Source organism: Mirounga leonina, unplaced genomic scaffold, assembly GCF_011800145.1.
Source record: "Mirounga leonina isolate KUSES-001 unplaced genomic scaffold, KU_Mleo_1.0 Mir_114, whole genome shotgun sequence".
NCBI classification, from domain to species: domain Eukaryota; kingdom Metazoa; phylum Chordata; class Mammalia; order Carnivora; family Phocidae; genus Mirounga; species Mirounga leonina.
This window is the reverse complement of record NW_023270265.1, coordinates 4,154,045-4,174,149: the sequence shown is the minus strand read 5'-3', so window position 1 is coordinate 4,174,149 and position 20,105 is coordinate 4,154,045. Positions and strand designations below refer to the sequence as shown.

At 43.5% G+C, this 20,105-nt stretch overlaps 1 protein-coding gene across 6 annotated transcripts in view; it reads right to left on the bottom strand.

Annotated features, from left to right (window-relative positions):
- The window catches only part of LRMDA (leucine rich melanocyte differentiation associated), a 1,063,938-nt gene that overhangs the window by 453,840 nt on the left and 589,993 nt on the right, over positions 1-20,105 (bottom strand). For all 6 annotated transcript variants that reach the window (XM_035022486.1, XM_035022473.1, XM_035022480.1 and 3 more), the window contains 2 exons: positions 18,896-19,035; positions 7,762-7,879 (listed from right to left, as the gene is read on the bottom strand). In XM_035022486.1, coding sequence (XP_034878377.1) covers positions 7,762-7,879; positions 18,896-19,035 — 258 coding nt within the window. The remainder of the gene's footprint in view (positions 1-7,761; positions 7,880-18,895; positions 19,036-20,105) is intronic.

Genomic DNA, 20,105 nt, shown 5'->3' with positions numbered 1-20,105 from the left:
CTTGCTACCACCCAGACCCTTCCCTGAACTCCCAGAGAGAAGGCTCCCAACCCTAGCTCTTTGACCTCTCTGGCCACCTGAGCACCAATGGTGGCCTGGGCACTCTGAATGCTGGGAAGCCCCAGGCCAGCAGCTGCCTCTCACAGATTTCTACCATACCCGCTGTGCACAGAACACTATTATTCCCTCTCCCAGGAGAGACCTCCCCATATTTTCCTCCCACTTCAAACCTTGCTAAGGTTCCTCCTCATTCTTGCAAACTTGGCCTAAAAAACAGAGCCCTCCGTGTCCCAGCTCCTACAATTCTCTGCCAAGACCATGCATTTTACCAAAATGTGTTGGGGATGGGGAGTAGTCAGAAGGTCCAAATGGAAATGACAAAGTTACCCTTGGTTCCCTTCCATATCCTCATCTTCCTACTCTTTTACTCCTGCCTCCCATCGTATTTTCATGCCTGTTAATGAAATTTAATATACATAGGGGAAAGAGTGTGAGCTTTGGAGCCTAGGCAGACCCAAGGAAGAACCTGCTTCTACATTGCTCTGTAATTTTAGGTGATATATGTAAATTCTCTGATCATCAGTTTCCTCATTTGTAGATTCAAGTTCAAGAAGAAATTCAGGATAATATTGTTAAGTCACTGATACAATATCTAGAACACTGGACACAATACATGTAGGCATTGTTTTTACTCATATATCAGGAAAGTGTCAATACATCTAATAATGTACTACTGGACAGTTGATCAACCCGTAGGCTGACCTTGCAATCCTAATTAGTTAAGCATCCAAAAAGCCTAAAGAAGTTGATGTTGTGACACCAAAAACTAAAAAGCTGTGTCCTAGTTAAGAGCCCTGGTTCAAGTGGCCAGGAAAGGACCAGAGGGCAGGATGTATGGACGGATGGCCTACCTATTAGTCAGGTTCCTGCAGCAACACTACTCAAAATCCTAGTGGCTTATAAGAATTTATCTCTTGTACGGAGGTCTGTGATTGGCTGGGGTAGATCTGCTTTAGGCTGCAGGTTAGGTTCGGGCCTGCTCAATGTGTATTTCATGTTCTTCTCACAGCAAATGGCAGACATGCAAGAGGAGTGAATGGAAACACACGGTACCATGTAAGGCTGAGGCCCAGAATTGACATGTTGTCACTTGCACTCACATCCCACTGGCCAAAGGATCAATGGCCAAGGCCAATGTCAATGGGATAGGGGAGTAAAAAGAAATACACTATTTTAGATAAACAGTGAAATCTACCCCACTCGTCCCAACTGTGAAGCTCCAGAGGCTGTATGAAGTATCCTAGGGATCGAATTCCCTAAAGAGTGCCACTTACTTCCATGATTCTCTAGGCATGTGTCTGTCTAAATATCTGTGGACAAAAGTGAGCATGGTGGAGGGAGGCCAAAAAGAGGAATAGTGTGGAACTGGGCCACTGGGATGCAGTGAAAGCCAGTGACTCCAACAGAAACAGAACAATCTCTCATGGGGCCCTAGGCCTAATGGAGAGTGACACCTGCTCTGTGCTCAGCACCTGGCCAGGCCCCAGGGACTTCCTCAAGAGGCTCTGAGAAGCTGCCTTCAGCACCAACAGTTCTGTTTCACTTTCCTTCTCCCTGCTGTGGATTTCAATTCTCCATCCGTAGGGCTTTGCTCGAGTGCAGGAGATACAACTTTTCTGTCTATCTCTGATTTCAGACGGTTGCCATGCAGAAGCAAGGCAATGAAGACATACCAAAATTGCCCCCAAAGAACAGTATTCTAAAAGCATTTACTTGAGACACAAGATGCCATGCTGCTAAAAATGGAGAAATATAAAATCGTCCCCCCTCCACCTCAAATGAATGTGGCAAACTGTGAAATCAGGAAGAAGAATGAAAAACAAACAGACTGCAAATTGTTGGCTTCTGGAGTTGTTTCCAAACACATCGCCCAAGCATCTTCCAAAAAATAAGTTAATTTAAAATTTTTCCTCCCTTCAAAATTTACTATAAAGTAACTGAAAATAGAATCTGAATATGTCTGTAGACAAGAAACATCTGTGTGAAAACAGAAAAGAACCATAAAACACTAACATATTCAGGTAATTAGAAATATCCAGAAAATAAACGGACATTTTTAGTTTTCTTCTGAATGTCTGGCACGGTAAAGAACTTTCAACATATATTATCACTTATTTAACCACATGTATATGTGGTTTACAGTATTTATTTATAGGCATACCCTGGCTTTTTATAAAATATATATTCCTTTTTTTGTTGTTCTTGTTTTTGGGGTTTTTATTTTTTAAGATTTTATTTATTTATTTGACAGAGAGAGACAGTGAGAGAGGGAACACAAGCAGGGGGAGTGGGAGAGGGAGAAGCAGGCTCCCCGCAGAGCAGGGAGCCCGATGCGGGGCTTGATCCCAGGATCCTGGGATCATGACCTGAGCCGAAGGCAGACGCTTAACGACTGAGCCACCCAGGTGCCCCTAAAATATATATTCCTAAAAACAGTATAGAATAAATGTTAATCATTGCAATCAATTTAGAGGTAGTTTCTGATAACCTGCTACCCGTTTACAGCTGAGCTAGACTGGCGTAACAGAAGGTACAAAAGATACACAGACTGTGCTTCAGAACAAGGGAGGGCATAGGGAAGAACTCGACTAGGCTTAAAACATTAAGGAAACCAAGCAAGTCACCAGGCAGTGCTCTTTTATGGTATAGACAAAAAAATACAATGGCAGCTAAGACTAGGAAAATCTCATTTAAACTACACACAGATTTGTGGAGCACCTCAATATGTTTGCTGAGAAAAGCTAGTTTTTATTTCCCACAAGCCCTCATATGAGCAGGTGGATTCCGAGAGAAGGACGCAGAGAACACTGTGCACAGTGACATGGAGCATGAGCTCAGATCACACCCTTGCCTTCCGCAGCAATACTACCTGCTGGAGAAGCCCAAGCCGGTGATCAGGGCGGCCGTAGGTTATGCCATCATAAGTAATCCCAGGGTAAATCCTTTGGAAAAACAAATACGCAACCCAGAATCTCTCCTTTCTGCCAACGCACAGATTCGAGCTATTACTTTTTTTTTTTTTTTTTTTTAAGGCAGAGGTCCCTTTCCTGCTTTTCCAGAGGATCATATTGAAACAATTAAAAAAATGGACCACCTTTCACGATGGATCTTCCCAAATGCTCTGTTGTTCCCAGTTTATTCTTCGGAAGAGTATTGGCTGAGCCTCTGCTACAAACCAGGCACTGGGGATATGGTGGCGATAAAAACAGACAAGTTCCCACCCGCATGGAGCTGACATCTCCATAGATGAGCAACTGTTTCATCCTGACAAAAATCTGGCTTCCCAATGCTTCCATTCCCTATCTTTATCCTAGGTTGCCATTTGTGTGTGTGTGTGTGTGTGTGTGTCAATCCAAAAACATAGACAAAGATGAAGGAAACTAAAGGAAACCAGGGAGTTGGGTCCTAATGCCAATGTCAGGAGCAGGACTGTGTAGTGTGGCCATGGAAAGAGGTGATCTTCAGACTCCAAATAACTTCCAACTTTCAGTTTAAGGTTAGGAATAAAAAAGACTTCCAGAAGGTACATGTACTCAGAAGTTTATTCCTTTAACACATCACATCTCCCTCTCTCTCCTTCCCTCCTCTTCTCCCCTTCCCTCCTTTTCTGTCACACATACACACACACACACACACACACACAGCTTCCACCCCACCGGGAAAAAAATACCTCAAAGATACACACACACACAAATATACAAACCATACAAAACTCCACAAATACACAAACTACACATGATAGGAAACTCAGGCATGCCCACATAAAGGCATGCATTACATATTTTCAAGGACACACTGACACAAACATAACTATTACCTTCTCTCACCTATAACAGAATGGCCACAATTATGAGCAAAAGTACACATGTCAAAACACTTTCTCACACAGGCTGTGGTTCTCAGTCCAGCTGTCCCTGTAGCTGCTCTCCCCACTGCTTCTATAAGGTTCTGAAGATTATACAGTTGGTAGTCAACTTCATACACATGCCAGTAAACAAGAGGGCTCAGCTTTAAATAATTATGTCAAAGAAATGACAACTGTGCTCTTTGCCAGAACAGGGATGAATAATTACAAAGCCAGGACATAATTAAGCAATTCTGACTGTCGGATTCTTGAACTGTCTAATGTGGAGGGCTGGCGTGCCCGCCATGCATGCCCTCCTGGACAGGCTTCGTGCCCCTTTGATTTATGTTGCCCGATGTGGCAAGGGGGATCACGGTCTGGTCATCACAGAAGGCTTTCTTTGGGGGCCTCCCCCCTTCTCTGCATCTAGCTTGGTGCTCTCGGCATGGACAAGGGCATGACTCCCTGGCCAAGATTTGCAAAAAAAGATACAGCTTTTCTTCAAAATTCCAGGAAATGAGCAAAGCCTAGTTGCTGTAGGTCCATTAACTAACAAGACAAACACACCAGCCTAGAAGAGTCCATTGTAGCATTAGCTATCACTTCCCTAATGAGTGATGGCATCTTTCTATAGGACAACCAGAGCTCAGACAGAAAGCAGCTTTTAAACAACAAAAGCCAAAAGGCAGCAACGAAGAGGAAATGTGTCATCACGAGAGAAGGCTAGCGCAAACTCGCACTCAAGCGCCAGGGCCTGCCAGGTATCAAATCAAACCTTTGTGACATAGGGGGTTTATTAGTGCCTGGATGATTTTGCTTTTGCGTCAGCCGAGAACACCCAGACTGCCTGTTCCCTACCTCCAAGGGAAGGGCTGTGATTGGAGAGGCATTTTCCATTCTCCCAAACACTTTATGTCAGGAATAAAATGAAAACTGCTCCCCAAATCACGGCCTCCTGGATCATCCATCAGAGCATTCTGCTGAATAAGCACAACAGGCCACTGCAGCCTAAGAAAGGACAGAAGCCAACTTGAGATTCCGATTCTGTGATGAAAAATAGGTCTTCACCAAGCGTGCTCAGCACAGCATCGGCAATTCACAGGGAGGAAATTGCTCTCCACTTAGAAGCCGACTCCGGGTGTACACAGACCTCCCACAACATACATATGTATACACACACAGAGATCGAGGGCATATATACACACCTGCACAGGAACAAACAGACGTCTGCACACACTGTGAGCAGGTGAGAACCAGCCTTTTTAACACCAGTTTATTAACCAGTTTATTATCTCTCTCCGCAAGAAAAGTACCAATGCGTATCTCTGAGAACAGGCCGGGGGGGAGCAGCCTGGCACTGGAGAGAAGCATACAGTGTGATGTGAAAGCAGGGGCACAGAGAAGTAAGTCCTGTGCGTGTGAAGCACCAGGGCGTAGATACAGCACTTCACCGGGAGCCTGGGCCCCTGGGTTCTGATCCCAGCTCTGCCTCCACCAGACCATGGGGGCCTCCAGACACAACCTCCTCGCTCGGTTCCTTCACCCATCAAACGACGGCACACGCCAGGTGATTTCTGAAGTCCTCTGCAGTGTGGAAATCATGTGACTCTCCAAAAAGATAACAACTGAAGATCCCCATGCTTTGTCAGAGTATCTTTTGTCTCTCCTCAACTAATTAATGGGTATTTTTAAGCTTAACACCATTAGTAAAGATGTGGGAGTCAATCACACAAACATAAACTAATTCTATAATTGATTAGAAACTAATTTGGAGCTTTGAAAAGCATGTCTGCTCATGCTGCTCGTGACTCAGAGAGCCGGCTACTACTGGATTTTAAGGAGCCCTTCCCACTTGCTTTCAAAGGCCAGGCGGGATTTCAGTCCTGGCTGCCATCTCGACCCCAAGAGCGCCGTGCAGCTTTTACCTGTTTTCTTCCTTTAGGCCTTCTTAGGAGGCTTTTATTTGGAACAGAGAAATGCACGGGGAAAATGGGTGGCTCACTGGTTCCAGGGGTAAGATCCCAGTCGAAGGATGTGGCTTCTGTGGTCAAACACACCGGTCAAGCTCCAGTCCCAGCTCTTACTAACCGGGCTGCCCAATTAACTTAGCTGGGTTGCCCAATTAACACCTCTAGGCCTCAGTTACCCCACCTAGAGAGTCAGCCAATGCTCCCTTCCTCCTACATTTCAGGGGGTTGTGTGAGGACTCACAGATCTGAATACAAAGAGCTTTAGGGCAGTGGTGAGCACACATGTGGGTATTGTATTTAGTGCCCCTTCAGAGTTCCTGGGACAATGCAGAGCTTCCCTTGTCAAGAACAGGGGGAGCAGGAGAAATACCAATCTGTCCTAGAAAGGGCATGCGTACATGAAGGTGGAAAATGTTGAATGGGCAGGAACCCAAGATATTATAAACAGTTCATTTGTTGTCCTTTGTTTGGTGATGTCGGCTGCCTCTGGAATCTTTTAACCAAAAAAAAAAAAAAAAAGGAGGCCAAGAAATAAATTATTTCATTTGGACAAAATTACAAAAGCTGGAATAACTAAAGGCAGTCACGAGCAATACATCAAATCTGTGCCTCTATAAGGAAAACTGTTAACACTTTAATAGCTATGAAACGAATCACTCAATTAATTTCCCACATGCTGAAACAGGTAACAATACATTTATCTGCCAGTATTATACCCTCTGTATCATATATTTCCACAACTGTTAGCAATTTTATTCAGCATAACGGGAAATAAGTTGCACCTCATGGATTCAGGGAAAGAAAATGGCCTGAGGCCGGCTGCCAGCCGAGCGACTTGATGGAAGAGGTTTCCTTTTTCTGTTTGGGTTCTGTTTGTTTTTTTCTCTTTTCCTCTTAATCATTTCCAATGCATGTGCAAGGCGCTCTAAGTCAATAAGCGAGGACAAACTAGACCTCCAAGATTTCTGGACCAGTGTTTTCAAACACAAGCTGGGGTCCCACAGGAAGTGACTAGATAGATCCACAGGGCCCTGGGGCAGTAATGCACCTTGAAAGGGGTCATCAAGGGCCATCTGGTCCATTCCTCAGCCTTGGGCTTCATGGAAGGACCCCAACTCCTCCCAAACAGATAATTTTTCACATCCTTAAAAATCTCTTTGAATCTGAATCCAAGACTCAAAGCCACATCTCCCCTGCCTCATCAATGCTGTCATTAAGATGACACCATATTCACTTCCACGGCCTCGACGCAGACTCAGCTGATAAAGGAAAGGTCAGTAAAACTATTCCCAAGAGCTCTAGAGAGCTGCATGTAGGGAAAATATGCTAGTGCCAGGTCATATTGTCAGAAAAAAAATGGCCTTTCCTGCTAATAATATCTCCAAGAGCTATTGAGCCCTCATACCTATGAACAGAAGAAAATCACTCTCCCCTACCTTCACTATGGCCCCAAGACAGGAGAGCTCCCTCCGGATCACTAGAGCAATCCTACCCATCTGAGGAAAAGTAAATGCCCCAAGCTTTCTTCTTTCTCTGCAACAGAACTGCAGAGGCCCCACCTTGTAAACGAAACATCTTCAAGAAGGAGACCTGAAATCTCCCCCTCAGAACATCACCATTGGGCTGCGTATGGTGCTGCTTTATTGGTAAAAGAGCCACCTGGGTGAAATCACCTTACAAATAAAGTCCCCTTAGCTGGATCACAGGAAGATCCAATTTATTGTAGAAGTCCTACTTCTTGATGGGTCAACAGTATATCCATGGATAAAACCCTGATGGGAGATCTCTCCTGCATTCCAAACACAGAAGAACAACCTCTGTGCTCAAAGAATAACCAGTGAGGCAAGACATAAATCCCTTGTGAAGACCAGAAAGTAGGCAGCTTACCTTGGGCTTCACCACCTTCATGAACGACCCTCTGAGCAAAGCTTCCTCTCGTTCTTGTCTGGTTACTTTCCGGGCATCCAGAAACTTCAAATTGGGCAGCTTGTGCAGAACAAAGCATCTGAAAGAAAACAGTCAGAGACAATGCAGGAGGGTAGGTGATGGCCTCAAAGATCCATGCAATTTATCTCATGCTCAGGGATCTATATCATTAGGTCTTCAGAAGTTTAGACCTTGGTGCTGCTTCTCTTTTTTTTCACAAATAATGAATGATCACTCTGCAGAAATCCAAATAATTATATTTTATACACACAACTAATCCTTAAAAATGTACACTAATGATTGCTCTTGATTCAAATGTAGCCACACACACACACACACACACGAATGCACACACCCAATGAGCCAGGAAGATCCTATCAATGTATATCCCCCCGCCCCTCCACTCTAGAAATGGGCCTGGCTTCTTTGCTACACAGAAAGTTCTCAGGGAAACTCACCTATAACCTAATTGTACTATTATGTCACTGCCATTCCCATGAGTCATCTGTGTAACTCTCATTTCTGAGATAAAAGCAAATCTTTGGGAGCCTGGCTGGCTCAGGCAGTAGAGCATGTGACTCTTGATTTCAGGGTTGTGAGTTCAAGCCCCACAATCGGTGAAGGGATTACTTAAAAATAAAATCTTTAAAACAAAACAAAACAAATCTTCAATTTGAAACTAAGACAAGAAACATTGACTGGCCATCCAGGACAATAAACTAGAGGTTGTAATAACATGGATGACTTTGGGATAGAAGTAAGGAGCACACATAACTGAGAAATGCTTCCTTGAAGAACTGAACAGGGGTCTTGAGGATTTTCCTCATCATCCCTGAGTTACTTCCACACTGGCACTGAGAAGATTATTTTTACTGAGGTGAAACAAGAATAATCAGTTTATAGGGGATATTAATTTAATAGCCCAACAAATACTAATACAGATTCCCCCAGAAAGAGTCTTTGGTGTCCATCATGGCCTCCAAGGATAAGCTAATGGCTACTTGTGTGATGAACTGTCCTCAGGCAGGTATATTTGGAATTGATGAGAAGATCCATGTGGTCACGGGATAGGTACATAAACATACAAGTAAATACATAAAGGGTACAGACCCCTGCCTATACTTTTTCCTCAGGGACGGTTACCAACCCAGATGCTTTCCATCGAGCCCCCACACTTGATCATTCAAAGGAGCTATTGTTTAGACCCTGTCCTGCTTAGGAAGAAGAGGTAAGTATCCAATGTCAAGAGCAATAGATTATCTCCACAGGAATCTCTCATTTCCTTCCCGTATTCAGCCTCTTCAGTATTCACTCATCTTTCAAATCCCAACCCACATGAACTTTTCTTCTGCATCTCCAGACCACATTGTTTTCTCCCCTCTCTGCACTCCCAGGATATACTGTGAACACCACACCATATAACATTTGGTTGTTTTTTAATCATTTTATTGGTGTTCAGTTGATGTCCTCACCTATAAGCTTCTTAAAGGCAGGGACGTTATTTTTCTCACCCTCATATTGTCTCAAAAAGTAGCTTTAGAATGGACTAAAAAAAAAATACCAGTTTATTTCAGTTGTATGAATATTTCTTGAGCACCTACCATGTGCCAGGCCCTAGGTACACAGAGGTGATTATAACATGATTTCTACTCGTAAAGGGGTTCTCAGTATAATGGGGAAGATAGACTCATACAGAAAAATTAGAAATCCACACAGCTAAGTGCTGAGATTGGGGTTATGTGCAAACTAATTCTGGGGAGCACAAAGAAAGGGACCTAACATTACTCACTGAATGACTGAAAACCAATGGCTGGAGGAGAAAGAGGAGAAACAAGAAATCAAAAGTGATCTTCAAAGAACCAAACTCTAAAGCAATCTTAAGCACTGAGCTTTTTCTCAGTGCAAATGTTACCTGGGGTGTATAGCATGCCCCTCTCCTCACGGGAGCATTGGGTTCCCAAGGCCAGCTCCCACCTTCATAAGATGGTCTCACATCACCAGGTGGCCTCCATATACTTGCCCAAAGATTTGACTGATCATTGAAATGCCAGAGAAAACAGCATAGAGGCTTCTAGTTGAAATACTCCTTAAAGTGAAAATACTCTGAGTTCTTTTGAGGTATACTTTTCTTCCCCAGAAGTGGCCACCCCAACATCTGAGGTCCAGGAAATTTGACTATCTACTTCCAGCTTCCTCCCTGGTCTCAATCTATAATCATCTTTCCAACTTCTCCCTGAGCCTCTCCCTTGCCTTTCCAAATGCCCTCTAAACTTATCCAAAATCAGAAAGTTTCATGAAGCCTCAAATGAACTTCTATCCTCCAGCAGAACTCCCACTGGCCTCAGTCAGTGTCAGAGAAAACTTCCATCTTCTGCGTATAGCAGCAAAGTCTTGATGACAACAGATTCTTTCAAATAAAGACATCTACAGACGGAAACAATATGTCAGGAGTGACGCTCAGAGGAGTAAAGACACCCACTAAGTGTAGGGTGGGAAAAGATGAATATTCAGGTGAAGAAAACATCAGTATTAGAAAATCAGCCAATGTTTAATGATGGAATGAAAGATGTCTTCACGGGGCTGGCAGGAACCACGATGACAACAGACAGCACGTTGTCATTTTGCCCCACTTTGGATCACAGCCCTGAAATCAAAGGAGAGAGAGAGAGGTGCTGGCTTTTAAGCTAGTTAAAAATTTTAGATGACAAAGAGCTGCTGTTTTCAGAGCACTCATCTTAAACAATCGAAGAAACAGCCCATGAAATAGGCTGCCAGTCATCCCTGAAACTAGGGCTGTCTTGACTCCCATCCTGATGGGCTGGCCTTGGGTTTCTAGGTGGTAGGTGCTTGGAGAGGTCTGCGGGAAACTAGGAAGGCTTGCCCCCCAAAAATTCAGCCTGAGACTCAGCCCAGGTTCCAAAGTTCCTCCCTTAGAGATGGCTTCATATATTCACTCACACAATCAATAATTAGTGAGCTGTTACCACCTGTCACAAACCGTGCCAGGTGCAGAGAATAAGGTGAGGTGTGAAACAGACAAGGCCCCTGCTCTCAAGCAGCTTATATTCCAGCACAGTCACTCTCAAACTTAAGAGGGCATCAGCATCCCCTGGATGGCTTATTGAAACACAGATCACAGGACCCCCAACCCCAGAATTTCTGATCCGCTAGGGCCTGGAGTGTCCATTTCCAGTAAGTTCTCGGGGTGGCTCATGCCACGGATCATGCGCAAACCACTGTCCAAGTGAAAATAACACCACAATGCATAATAGTTTTGGAATTATGAGGTTGGTGAGGTGGTGAAGAATCTCCCACCCAATTCTGCTCATGGTCTGCCCTACCCCAATGTCCGTGGTACACAGCGCTCCAAAGGTGGCCACATCCACCTGATCTCCCTGCCCCTGGGTGGTTTGGAACTAGCTCCAAACATTATTGCCAAGTGGTAAGTCAGTGGGCTTTCTGCCTGCCTGTCCCATCCCAGTCTTGAGAGATCTATTTCCCTTTGTTCTAGGTCATGTCAGGGTGTCAAAAGCTGCAGCTTCAATCCTGAGTATAATACAAGTTTGCCATAAAAATACAACCGAGGATTCCCGAAGCCACAGAATGAAGGCTTTTACAATATCAATTTGACCCTTGTAAATTTAATCCAGGGTTATTTGTTGCACCAAAATCTCTTTACCGTGATGTATTACTTAGTTACGGGGTTATCACAGCCGTATCCTAAAGTTGCATAGTACATAAAACATTTCAGTTAACAATGCGGGAAGGTTAACTCCCCCAGATAACCTGCAATCACAAGGGCTAGTCCAGATGACATGCCTCTGTCAGCTTCCACGAGCTATTGATGGTTCAATCAGTTTGTTTTGAAGGTAAAGTACAACAAAAGGGCAGTAAACTTATTCAGACTGTCAACAGGGGCTATCGGGAATGGGGCTTGCAGGTAAGTAATTCTGGGTGTTTTAAGGCTATTATCAAACAGCAATGGTTGAAGGAAGAGACAGCTACTAATAACACAGAAGGCAGCCATCATAAACCACTTTATGGCAGAAACCCCCGTCTATAAATCCTGCGACACCCGGAGACAGCTTCAGATTTATAAAACTGCTTGTTAAGCCAGGGCACTGTTTAATGAAAAGAGATCGGTCTAAGTTCTGAGTCTTATGTCCCTAGCTCCAGAGGGCAACTCCAATTTTCCTGACCTTCCCAAGGTGGCTGGGCGAAAGCCCTGGGGCTGGGGGTGGGGAGTCAGGGGCACTCTCTTGGCTGTGATGTGGAAGGTGAGGTTATCAAGAAGAAATCAGGGATCCTGGGAAGGTGTGTAAAGACCCATTTGTTTCTGTCTGAAAGCAAATTCTCGAAAAATGAGACCCACACACAGAGCTTTTCAAGTTCTCTCTCTTAATATTCAATGCTCTGTTTTCTTATAGGACTCCTCTAAGGAGACACCTAACACTGGCAGGGGGAGGAAAGGAAGAGCAGAAAGCCTTTTTTGTTTGTTTGTTTTTTGCTCCCAAATCAATTTTCTCTGCCTGAATCCTAAAGCTCTGGCATTTTTCATCTAGACTTCAAAGGGAGAGGAGGATGGTCTTTCCTCCTGCTCAAACTGCTACCCCGGGGGGGGGGGGGGGGGCTGGCTGCTCCCCAGTAATGCCGCACAATCACAGAAACACCAAGATGGCTCTCCATTGTCTGCTCTTGGGGTTGGCTACCACGTCTCTTTCTCTGAGGAGACTCTGCTAAAGAAATACCAAGTTTCCAGATCCTAAGGGAATCAGGATGCAAGGTCACCTGGAGTTTTCTCCTACCTCTTCCCGTTTATGGCAGTACAGAATGCCCATCCTCCCCATGAGCTCTTTCTGACTTACTGCTCCCGTGCATGGAGGTGGTGGGGAGACACGGTGCGAGCTACTGACGCTCTACCAGGGGCCCCTGAAGTCAGCAGCGGGTGACCCAGGAATTGTTCTCAATCTTTCACAAAGCCTAACAGAATAGAGTGAGCATGCCAACAAAACATCAAGCTTCTCTGCTTTTGACTGGATTACATAAACCCCATTTGGTAACACTGGTTACCTCATGCTCATCAAAAGCACTCATCAATGGCTAAATGTGTCTGACTAATTTTAAAAAGTTAGCAATGGCTTAAATGTAGCTTATTAAAGAAACTAAAGCTTATTAAAGAGATGAGAGGGGCAGAAAATTAAACAGAGGAGAGGTCTTCATAACAAAAAGCTTGGGGACTAACAGGGCAGAGGAAAGGGTCCAGACTCTGGGCTTATTTTGCTGTGTGATCTTGGTTCAGTCTCCACCACCTTCCCGAGCTTCGGTTTCTCCATATGCACAATGAAGAGAATGGGCTCGATGATGCCTAAGCCTCTCCTAAGCTTTTGCCTGCTTGAATTCTGCGTGCCTCAAAGTTAACTTCCAATAAACACATCCATAGCCTCCTTTCTTATTACTCCAATTTCCTTATATAACCACCCCCTCACACCTCCAGGTAAAGGAGGGCTGTGAGAAAAAGTCAATAAAGACCAAAGAGTAATGAACAAACACTGTGAGTGGAATAACTCCAGATGCTCAAAGAGATGACAATGATCTCACTCTAATGAGCCGAGGTGAGCTCACCTACAGCATTAATGAATGCCTGACAACTGGCAAAGGCCAGCTGATTTTCCTCACAGTTCACCGGCAGCATGTTTGAAGTCTCCGTGCAAACAATACACCCACAGGACAGAGCAAGGCCCTCTACAGAGGGTAACCAGCAATTACTCTGTGGGCTTCTGTCACTTTGATCTCTGGGTCGTGACCTTTGCTTTCTTGTGATCTTCAAAGCCCAGATTGTAGATTAGCTGGAGAACGCTAGCTGGGTTATGTAAGCCACAAGTTTTACAGCATCTATTTGGCTGGGAAATGGTGGCAGCCCAGGATGGCCAGCAGACTGCGCAGGGTCCCTCCCTCCTTCCCTTTGGCTGAGTGCTGCAGACACTGGGCAGGCCTCGGTCTACTCTCTGTGAGGGAACAAAGAAAGGGTGTCATGTTTTAGATAATTTAAAGTTGTAAGAAATACAGAGGGGCCTACTGAGGAGGTGGGAAGAAGGTGAGGCCAAGAAGTGACTGGAGTGGCAAGAGGGGATGAAGGGCAAAGGGTTTCGTGACAGAAGTACAGCTGAGAGACCATGAGACCAAATCTCTTATTTGAAAAGCCAGGTCTAGCTCTTTGCGTATTGTTGACTTTCAATCTGTTGTCTTTCCTGCAGGAAGAAGAAAGAAAAGAATTGCAAAGGAAGACAAGAAACCAAATCTCTTATTTGAAAAGCCAGGTCTAGCTCTTTGCATGTTGTTGACTTTCAATCTGTTGTCTTTCCTGCAGGAAGAAGAAAGAAAAGAATTGCAAAGGAAGACAAGAAACAGACCATTCTGGGCACCCAGGTCTCCCACACTTGACTCATTGTTTGGCTAGTGTTGAAGTCCACAGGAGGCCCCAAGTGGTTTCTCCTCCCAAGCCAACCAAGCTCTGCCACACCACTCTCTTCCCACCCAAATCCTGAAGGCTGCTTGTTATCACATTCACCTTCATTCAACATTCATCCCAAAATAGTTGCATGGTGTGTACACACAGAAAAGCATGGGCAGGGTTAAGCTCCTATAATAACATGGCAGTGGACATTTCTCAGCCATGAACCATGATGAATGGCAAAGAAAAAATCCAGGCCTGGTTCTCTCCTGCCCCAGCAGGACCAGGGCACCGCTCAACAACTCGGTAGTATGTCCATGCTCACGTACAGATTTAATGAGCCCGTTTTACTATGGGGATACGTGCCAAGAAAACCCAACTGTGTGCACAGAGGGTAAGGAAGGAAGGAAGAGGGTTGACTTGGGGGATGGGAGGAAGGCATCAGCAGAAAGTGAAGCATCTATGAAGCCATTTCCAGTAACTCCATAAATCTAGTCACTTTCCACTTCTGCTCCAGTGGTTGGCCACAACGTGACCTAAAAGTGGGCTGACCTCTCTGAAATCAACACCTCCCATAGAAATGAAACAGACGTACTTGTTTTGATGTATGGCTGGGTGACATATTATAAATATTACATCACATAACCACAGAGGATGCCAATCAATAAGAAATTTTTTCAGACAGCACTAAATGAGCCATGGGTTCTTGCTTCTGAATACACTCCTTTAAGGCTCCTACTATTGCTTAAATGATTAATAGAAGACATATTGTCAGAAAATGTACTTAAAGTGAAAAACAGTAAACTGTAGAAATATCATTCATTTTTTAAGCAATTTTCTAGTGAAAATGTCACATAAATTTACATAGAGGCCCTACTCTTAAGCTCTGGGTAACAGCTAGGAGGAAGGCAGACCTCATGCTTTGTGGATGGAGGGCCAGGAAAATATTTTACCAAAAGGAAAAAAAAGAAGGTGGCTGCATTGCTTTGTAGAAACCCAAACACTAGAACCCTGGATTCAAAAGTCTTATTGTAAAACTGTAAAATTTCTTAGGGGCAAATGAAGCACAAACTCCAAGATGAACAAAGCAGAGCTGCTTACAGACCAGAGAACAGAACTACATTATATATACATTTATCTCATCCAAATATAAGGGTGAGAGTGCTTGTCAAAAAGAAATAAAAAATAAAAAATAAAACAAATAAAAAATTTAGAATTGCTAGAGAATAGGCTACCATTCCACTCAACCGTCATATGCCGTGCAGCGAACGGGTAACTGGATGGGCACACGTTTAGTGTTCCTTCCAGTGTTCTTAGTTCTTATTTCTCTCAGAGCGTGAGCATCTTCCCATTGTTGTGGGTGACTTACGGATTTTCTAGGGTAATTGTGACCAGATGTGATTTCAGCTGTGTGTGGCCCTTAGAATCCAGCTCCTCATGGCCGCTTTGCCATATGTGCGTGAACAAACAACCTTCCCAGGCCTATCCCTCAACCGCAACAGATCTGGAGCAGTGAGGTCGGGCTTGGTGGGCACCAGTGCCAGCCCATGAGATAAATCACTCCTCTAGAACCAAGCCCTCCCTGAAGGATCAGGACCCAATGACCGGCACTTGGACTGAGTCTGAAGGATAGTCCCTTACTTGTTAACCGTGTTTGCGGACAACAAATGGATTGGATTCCAAATAGGAAGTGGGCATCTGAGATGCCCAGAGGGCCATACATCTCTCTATAAGCACTCAGCTTCTCAGAAGAAAATAATTTTCAAGCTGCCTGCAGCGAACACTTATCTGGCCCCTATTCCAAGGCCAGTGTTACTTTAGATATTGAAGAGTCTTCAAAGAGCAAGAAGACGCAGCCTGACCTACTAGAAGCCATTCTCTGGATATGGACATACATCAAGTAGTGAGAAAAATATACAAGATGGAGTACATAAAATGGCACGAGATAGTAAAGGAAGAACTGTAACAGCGTGGAAGCAGAGTATCTCAGAATGCTACAGCCAACAGAAATTTTCAACACTACTTAGTCCAATAGTCAAGTGAGCATCCAAATACCTATTGATTTTTTTGTTGCATTTGCCACTAAGTTAATCAAAATGCTTTGGATGATTCAGAAGTTCAGCCTTGGTGAAGGGTCCCTGATGTAGACTATCCTCCCCATTTTAAAGCTGGGCCCCACCTCAGATCTTCTGATCTGACCCTTTTATGGGTCTTAGTATTTTTACTGATGTGAACAGTTATAATAACAAAAAAAGACAGTATTAGCTTTTTTCTTTTGCAACCTTATTAAGACTTCTATTTGAGACTGAATAGAATATGATGCAATTGAAGATTTTCATCATTCCACTTCTCTCACTCTAGGAAAAAAAAAAAAAAGACAACAAAAATGTGCCTACAGTTTGGCTTACATACAGCTCCATAAATGAATGAATGAACATGTGTTAATGTGTGTGCAAAAACATACATAAAAACACATATATATATAGAGAGAGCATGCGCAGGCATATACATACATATATAAAATTTATTGAGCTATTTTAAAGATTTAAACACATGGGGAGCCTAGGTGGTTCAGTCAGTTAAGTGTCCAACTCTTGATTTCAGCTCAGGTCGTGATATCAGGGTCAAGGGATCAAGCCCTGCATCAGGCTCCCCACTAAGTGGGGAGTCTGCTTGAGATTCTCTCTCTCCCTCTCTCTCTGCCCCTCTCCCTGCTTGTGTGTGCTCTGTTAAAATAACTTTTTTAAAAAGAATTAAACACAGAAATCTTAAGAAAAAAGTCAGAAAACAAATCAGAATTTCCTAAATCGTGCTTGGTTTACTAAAAATGTTGACTGAAAGAACTTTCTTGGACTTGTTTGACAGTTTCAAGACACATCTTGTAAATTGCTGCAAGAAGATAAAATATGTTTTAAGAGACCCCTTCATATCTGAAATCAGGCTGTTAAATGCTTCAGAGTTGATAAGAGTGTTAAAGAAGCAAATTAAGTTCTAAGTGATTAAGCAAATTACAGGGTTGATTTAGAAATGTGTAACTCTTCACCTGCTGGATATTAATCATATTTCTCCTAACAGAATTGACATTCAAACCTACAGGATCACAACCAAATGAAAATCTTCATACTGGAGAAAGACTTACTACATTTTTTTAAAAGTAGGGTTAGAGTTTTATTCTAAGATGGTTTAAAAATAGTCTCAGACCCCTACATTATTAATCAAGAAATCTAGAAAATGAGGTTAAAGGTACACAATGCTTCCCAATAAGGAAACATAACAGGATTCCTGATGTAGCTTTATGTGTCTATGTGTATGTATTTTAAAAATATATAATGTTCAATAGCCTTCAGTATTTCTAACAGCTTTGCCTTTATACAACATGAACTCCCCTGACTTCATTCCTCCATGGGTCACCACAAATTTTTACAGGAGTCCCAAGAGAACCAGTTTCTTTCAAACAATTATCTTCTTTCCCCAGTCCTTCCAAATTTATTGTCCAGTGGCCTTACCTGCCTTACATTTCCATCCTTCTTTCCTCTTCCCTTCCCACACTGCTTCAGGTAGAATGTTAATGAGAGCTTATATCATAATGAAGAGAGAGGGTAACACACATGAAAAGATCACCTAAAAATATTTGCAAAACAAAAATCAAGAATGAAGGAACACAGGATTCAAAATGAAGAAAGAAAATATAAAATGAATTTAGTAAAATGGGTAAGATGAAGGAGACTCCCTAAGAGAGGTGAGTTTGGGTCAGATATTTCAAAGCAGATGGTTTAGTAGCAGAGAAGGGGAAGAAAAGCACTTCTCCTTAGAGCCCATCAAAGCATGCGGTTGGTGGACAGTGAGGCATAGCTTTATGGAACAAAGTTATGGACCTTCAGGGACTTCCTCCTGGGATCCTACATAAGCTCCCTAACTCTAGTGGGAAGTGCTCTCTCTTTAAAAGGCAACTCTGAGGCTGACCACAGGAGAATCTCACAACACAGAGTAGGGATAAACAAAATATAGGCCATGGGTCAAATCTGGCCTGCTCCTTGTTTTTGTAAGTAAAGTTTTATTGAACCATAGCTGGGGCACCTGGGTGGCTTAGTCAGTTAAGCATCTGCCTTCAGCTCAGGTCATGATATCAGGGTCCTGGGATCAAGCCCCACGTCGGGCTCTCTGCACAACAGGGAATCTGCTTCTCTCTCTGCCTGCCCCTCTGCTGGCTTGTGTGTGCTCTCTCTCTCTCTCTCTCTCTCTCTGTCAAATAAATAAATAAAATCTTTTAAAAAAACAAACATAGCCATGCTTATTCATTTACAAATTGTTTATGGCTACTTCGGCATTGTAACAGCAGAGTTGAATAGTTGTGACATAGACCAGATGACCTTCAAAGCCTGAAAATATTTATTACCAAGCTGTTTACAAAAAAAGTTGGTCAACCCCCACCCTACACCGCCTAGCAGCTTTCCATGTTTCTTGGTTCCTGTGACCTTGATGAAGGGAAACCATGGCTATCGGTTACCAAAAGGTTAAAGTTTAGTATTATCACAGGAAGTCCACTGATACTTACCAAACACCTACTATGCATCCCATAATATCATGCCCCCAAAAGATGCTCTTTCTCCCTTTCCCACCGTGTTCCAACCCCTCAGTACTCACCTATATCTCTTGTAGTCTTCCTCATCCTTTTCTAAGCTGACCAGCTCGTTGGGACAGGCCACGTTACCCAGTAGGCTGAGGTACTCCAAAGCTGGTGTCACTTCTGCTAGGTGATCAAGCAGACACTCCAAGTCAGTGATGTGACAAAGGTTAAGGATTTGGGTCCAGGGAGACAAAAGGCCTTGTAAGGAACATAGACTATAACTGGCAGGCACAGCACAACACCTGACAAGTCCAGTCTGCTCCCAGGAGGTGACAAGGGGGAGGGTTGGAATCAACTTAGCTGTGAGGTTATCTGGCATGGCTAGTTTTTCACTCCTGCTGGGGACACAGCCCAACTCTTCTCTGGGCAGGTAAGACTGAATCCAAATCACTTGAGAGAGAATGAACTTAAGTGTTTATCACCCTTTTCTTTTTCCTATATGGTTCTTTCCATGTGGTATTTGTAAATCCATAAAACTGTTTTGTTTTTCTTTTTTTAGTAACGAAAGCAAGAAATTATTTACAATGCCCTCATTAAAAAATAGATTCCCCTTTTGTCCTTTAGGGGGTAATTTATCATTAAAACATACAGGAATGGCATGGATGCAAGCAGGGATTGGCATCCTGTTATGATCTAAGGACCTGGGGTGGAGCTAAGCATTGCTCAGTAGCCTCACTGGTGACAATAAAGTACTGAATTAGGGGAAAAGGAAAACAAAGCTAGGAGAAGACAAATGGAGAAAGTTATTTAGTCAAGCCAGGCAGGTCAAAATATATTTGAGGATGAGAATCTGTTGTGAAACTAATATTCTATGAAGGAGAGAATGAAAGAGAAAATTCCAAGGAAGGGCATGGTGGGGAGATTATGCCATGATTCATTCCCTCAGTGGGATCCACTGGTCGATCAAGGCAAACATTGAGACCCCCCAAACCAAATAAGTCAAGAATCATAGATTCAGTTACAGGTATTAATAAGGACTTAATGACAACCTAGCTGTCACATCAATACATATGGACTCCTGGCTTGAGCTACATGCAGAAGAACTAAGCCCTAGGCAAGGTGATGACTAGACAGATCATGAGCAGAGGCCATGACTACCAGAAACTTATGGAAGAGAGGTGTCAGCCAATATCAGCAGATGGAATGGGGTCTTTGCCAGGGAGTAACAGCAGAGCAAAAAGGGACTAAGCATATAAGAGTGAATGCTGCATATAAGAGTCAAAGACT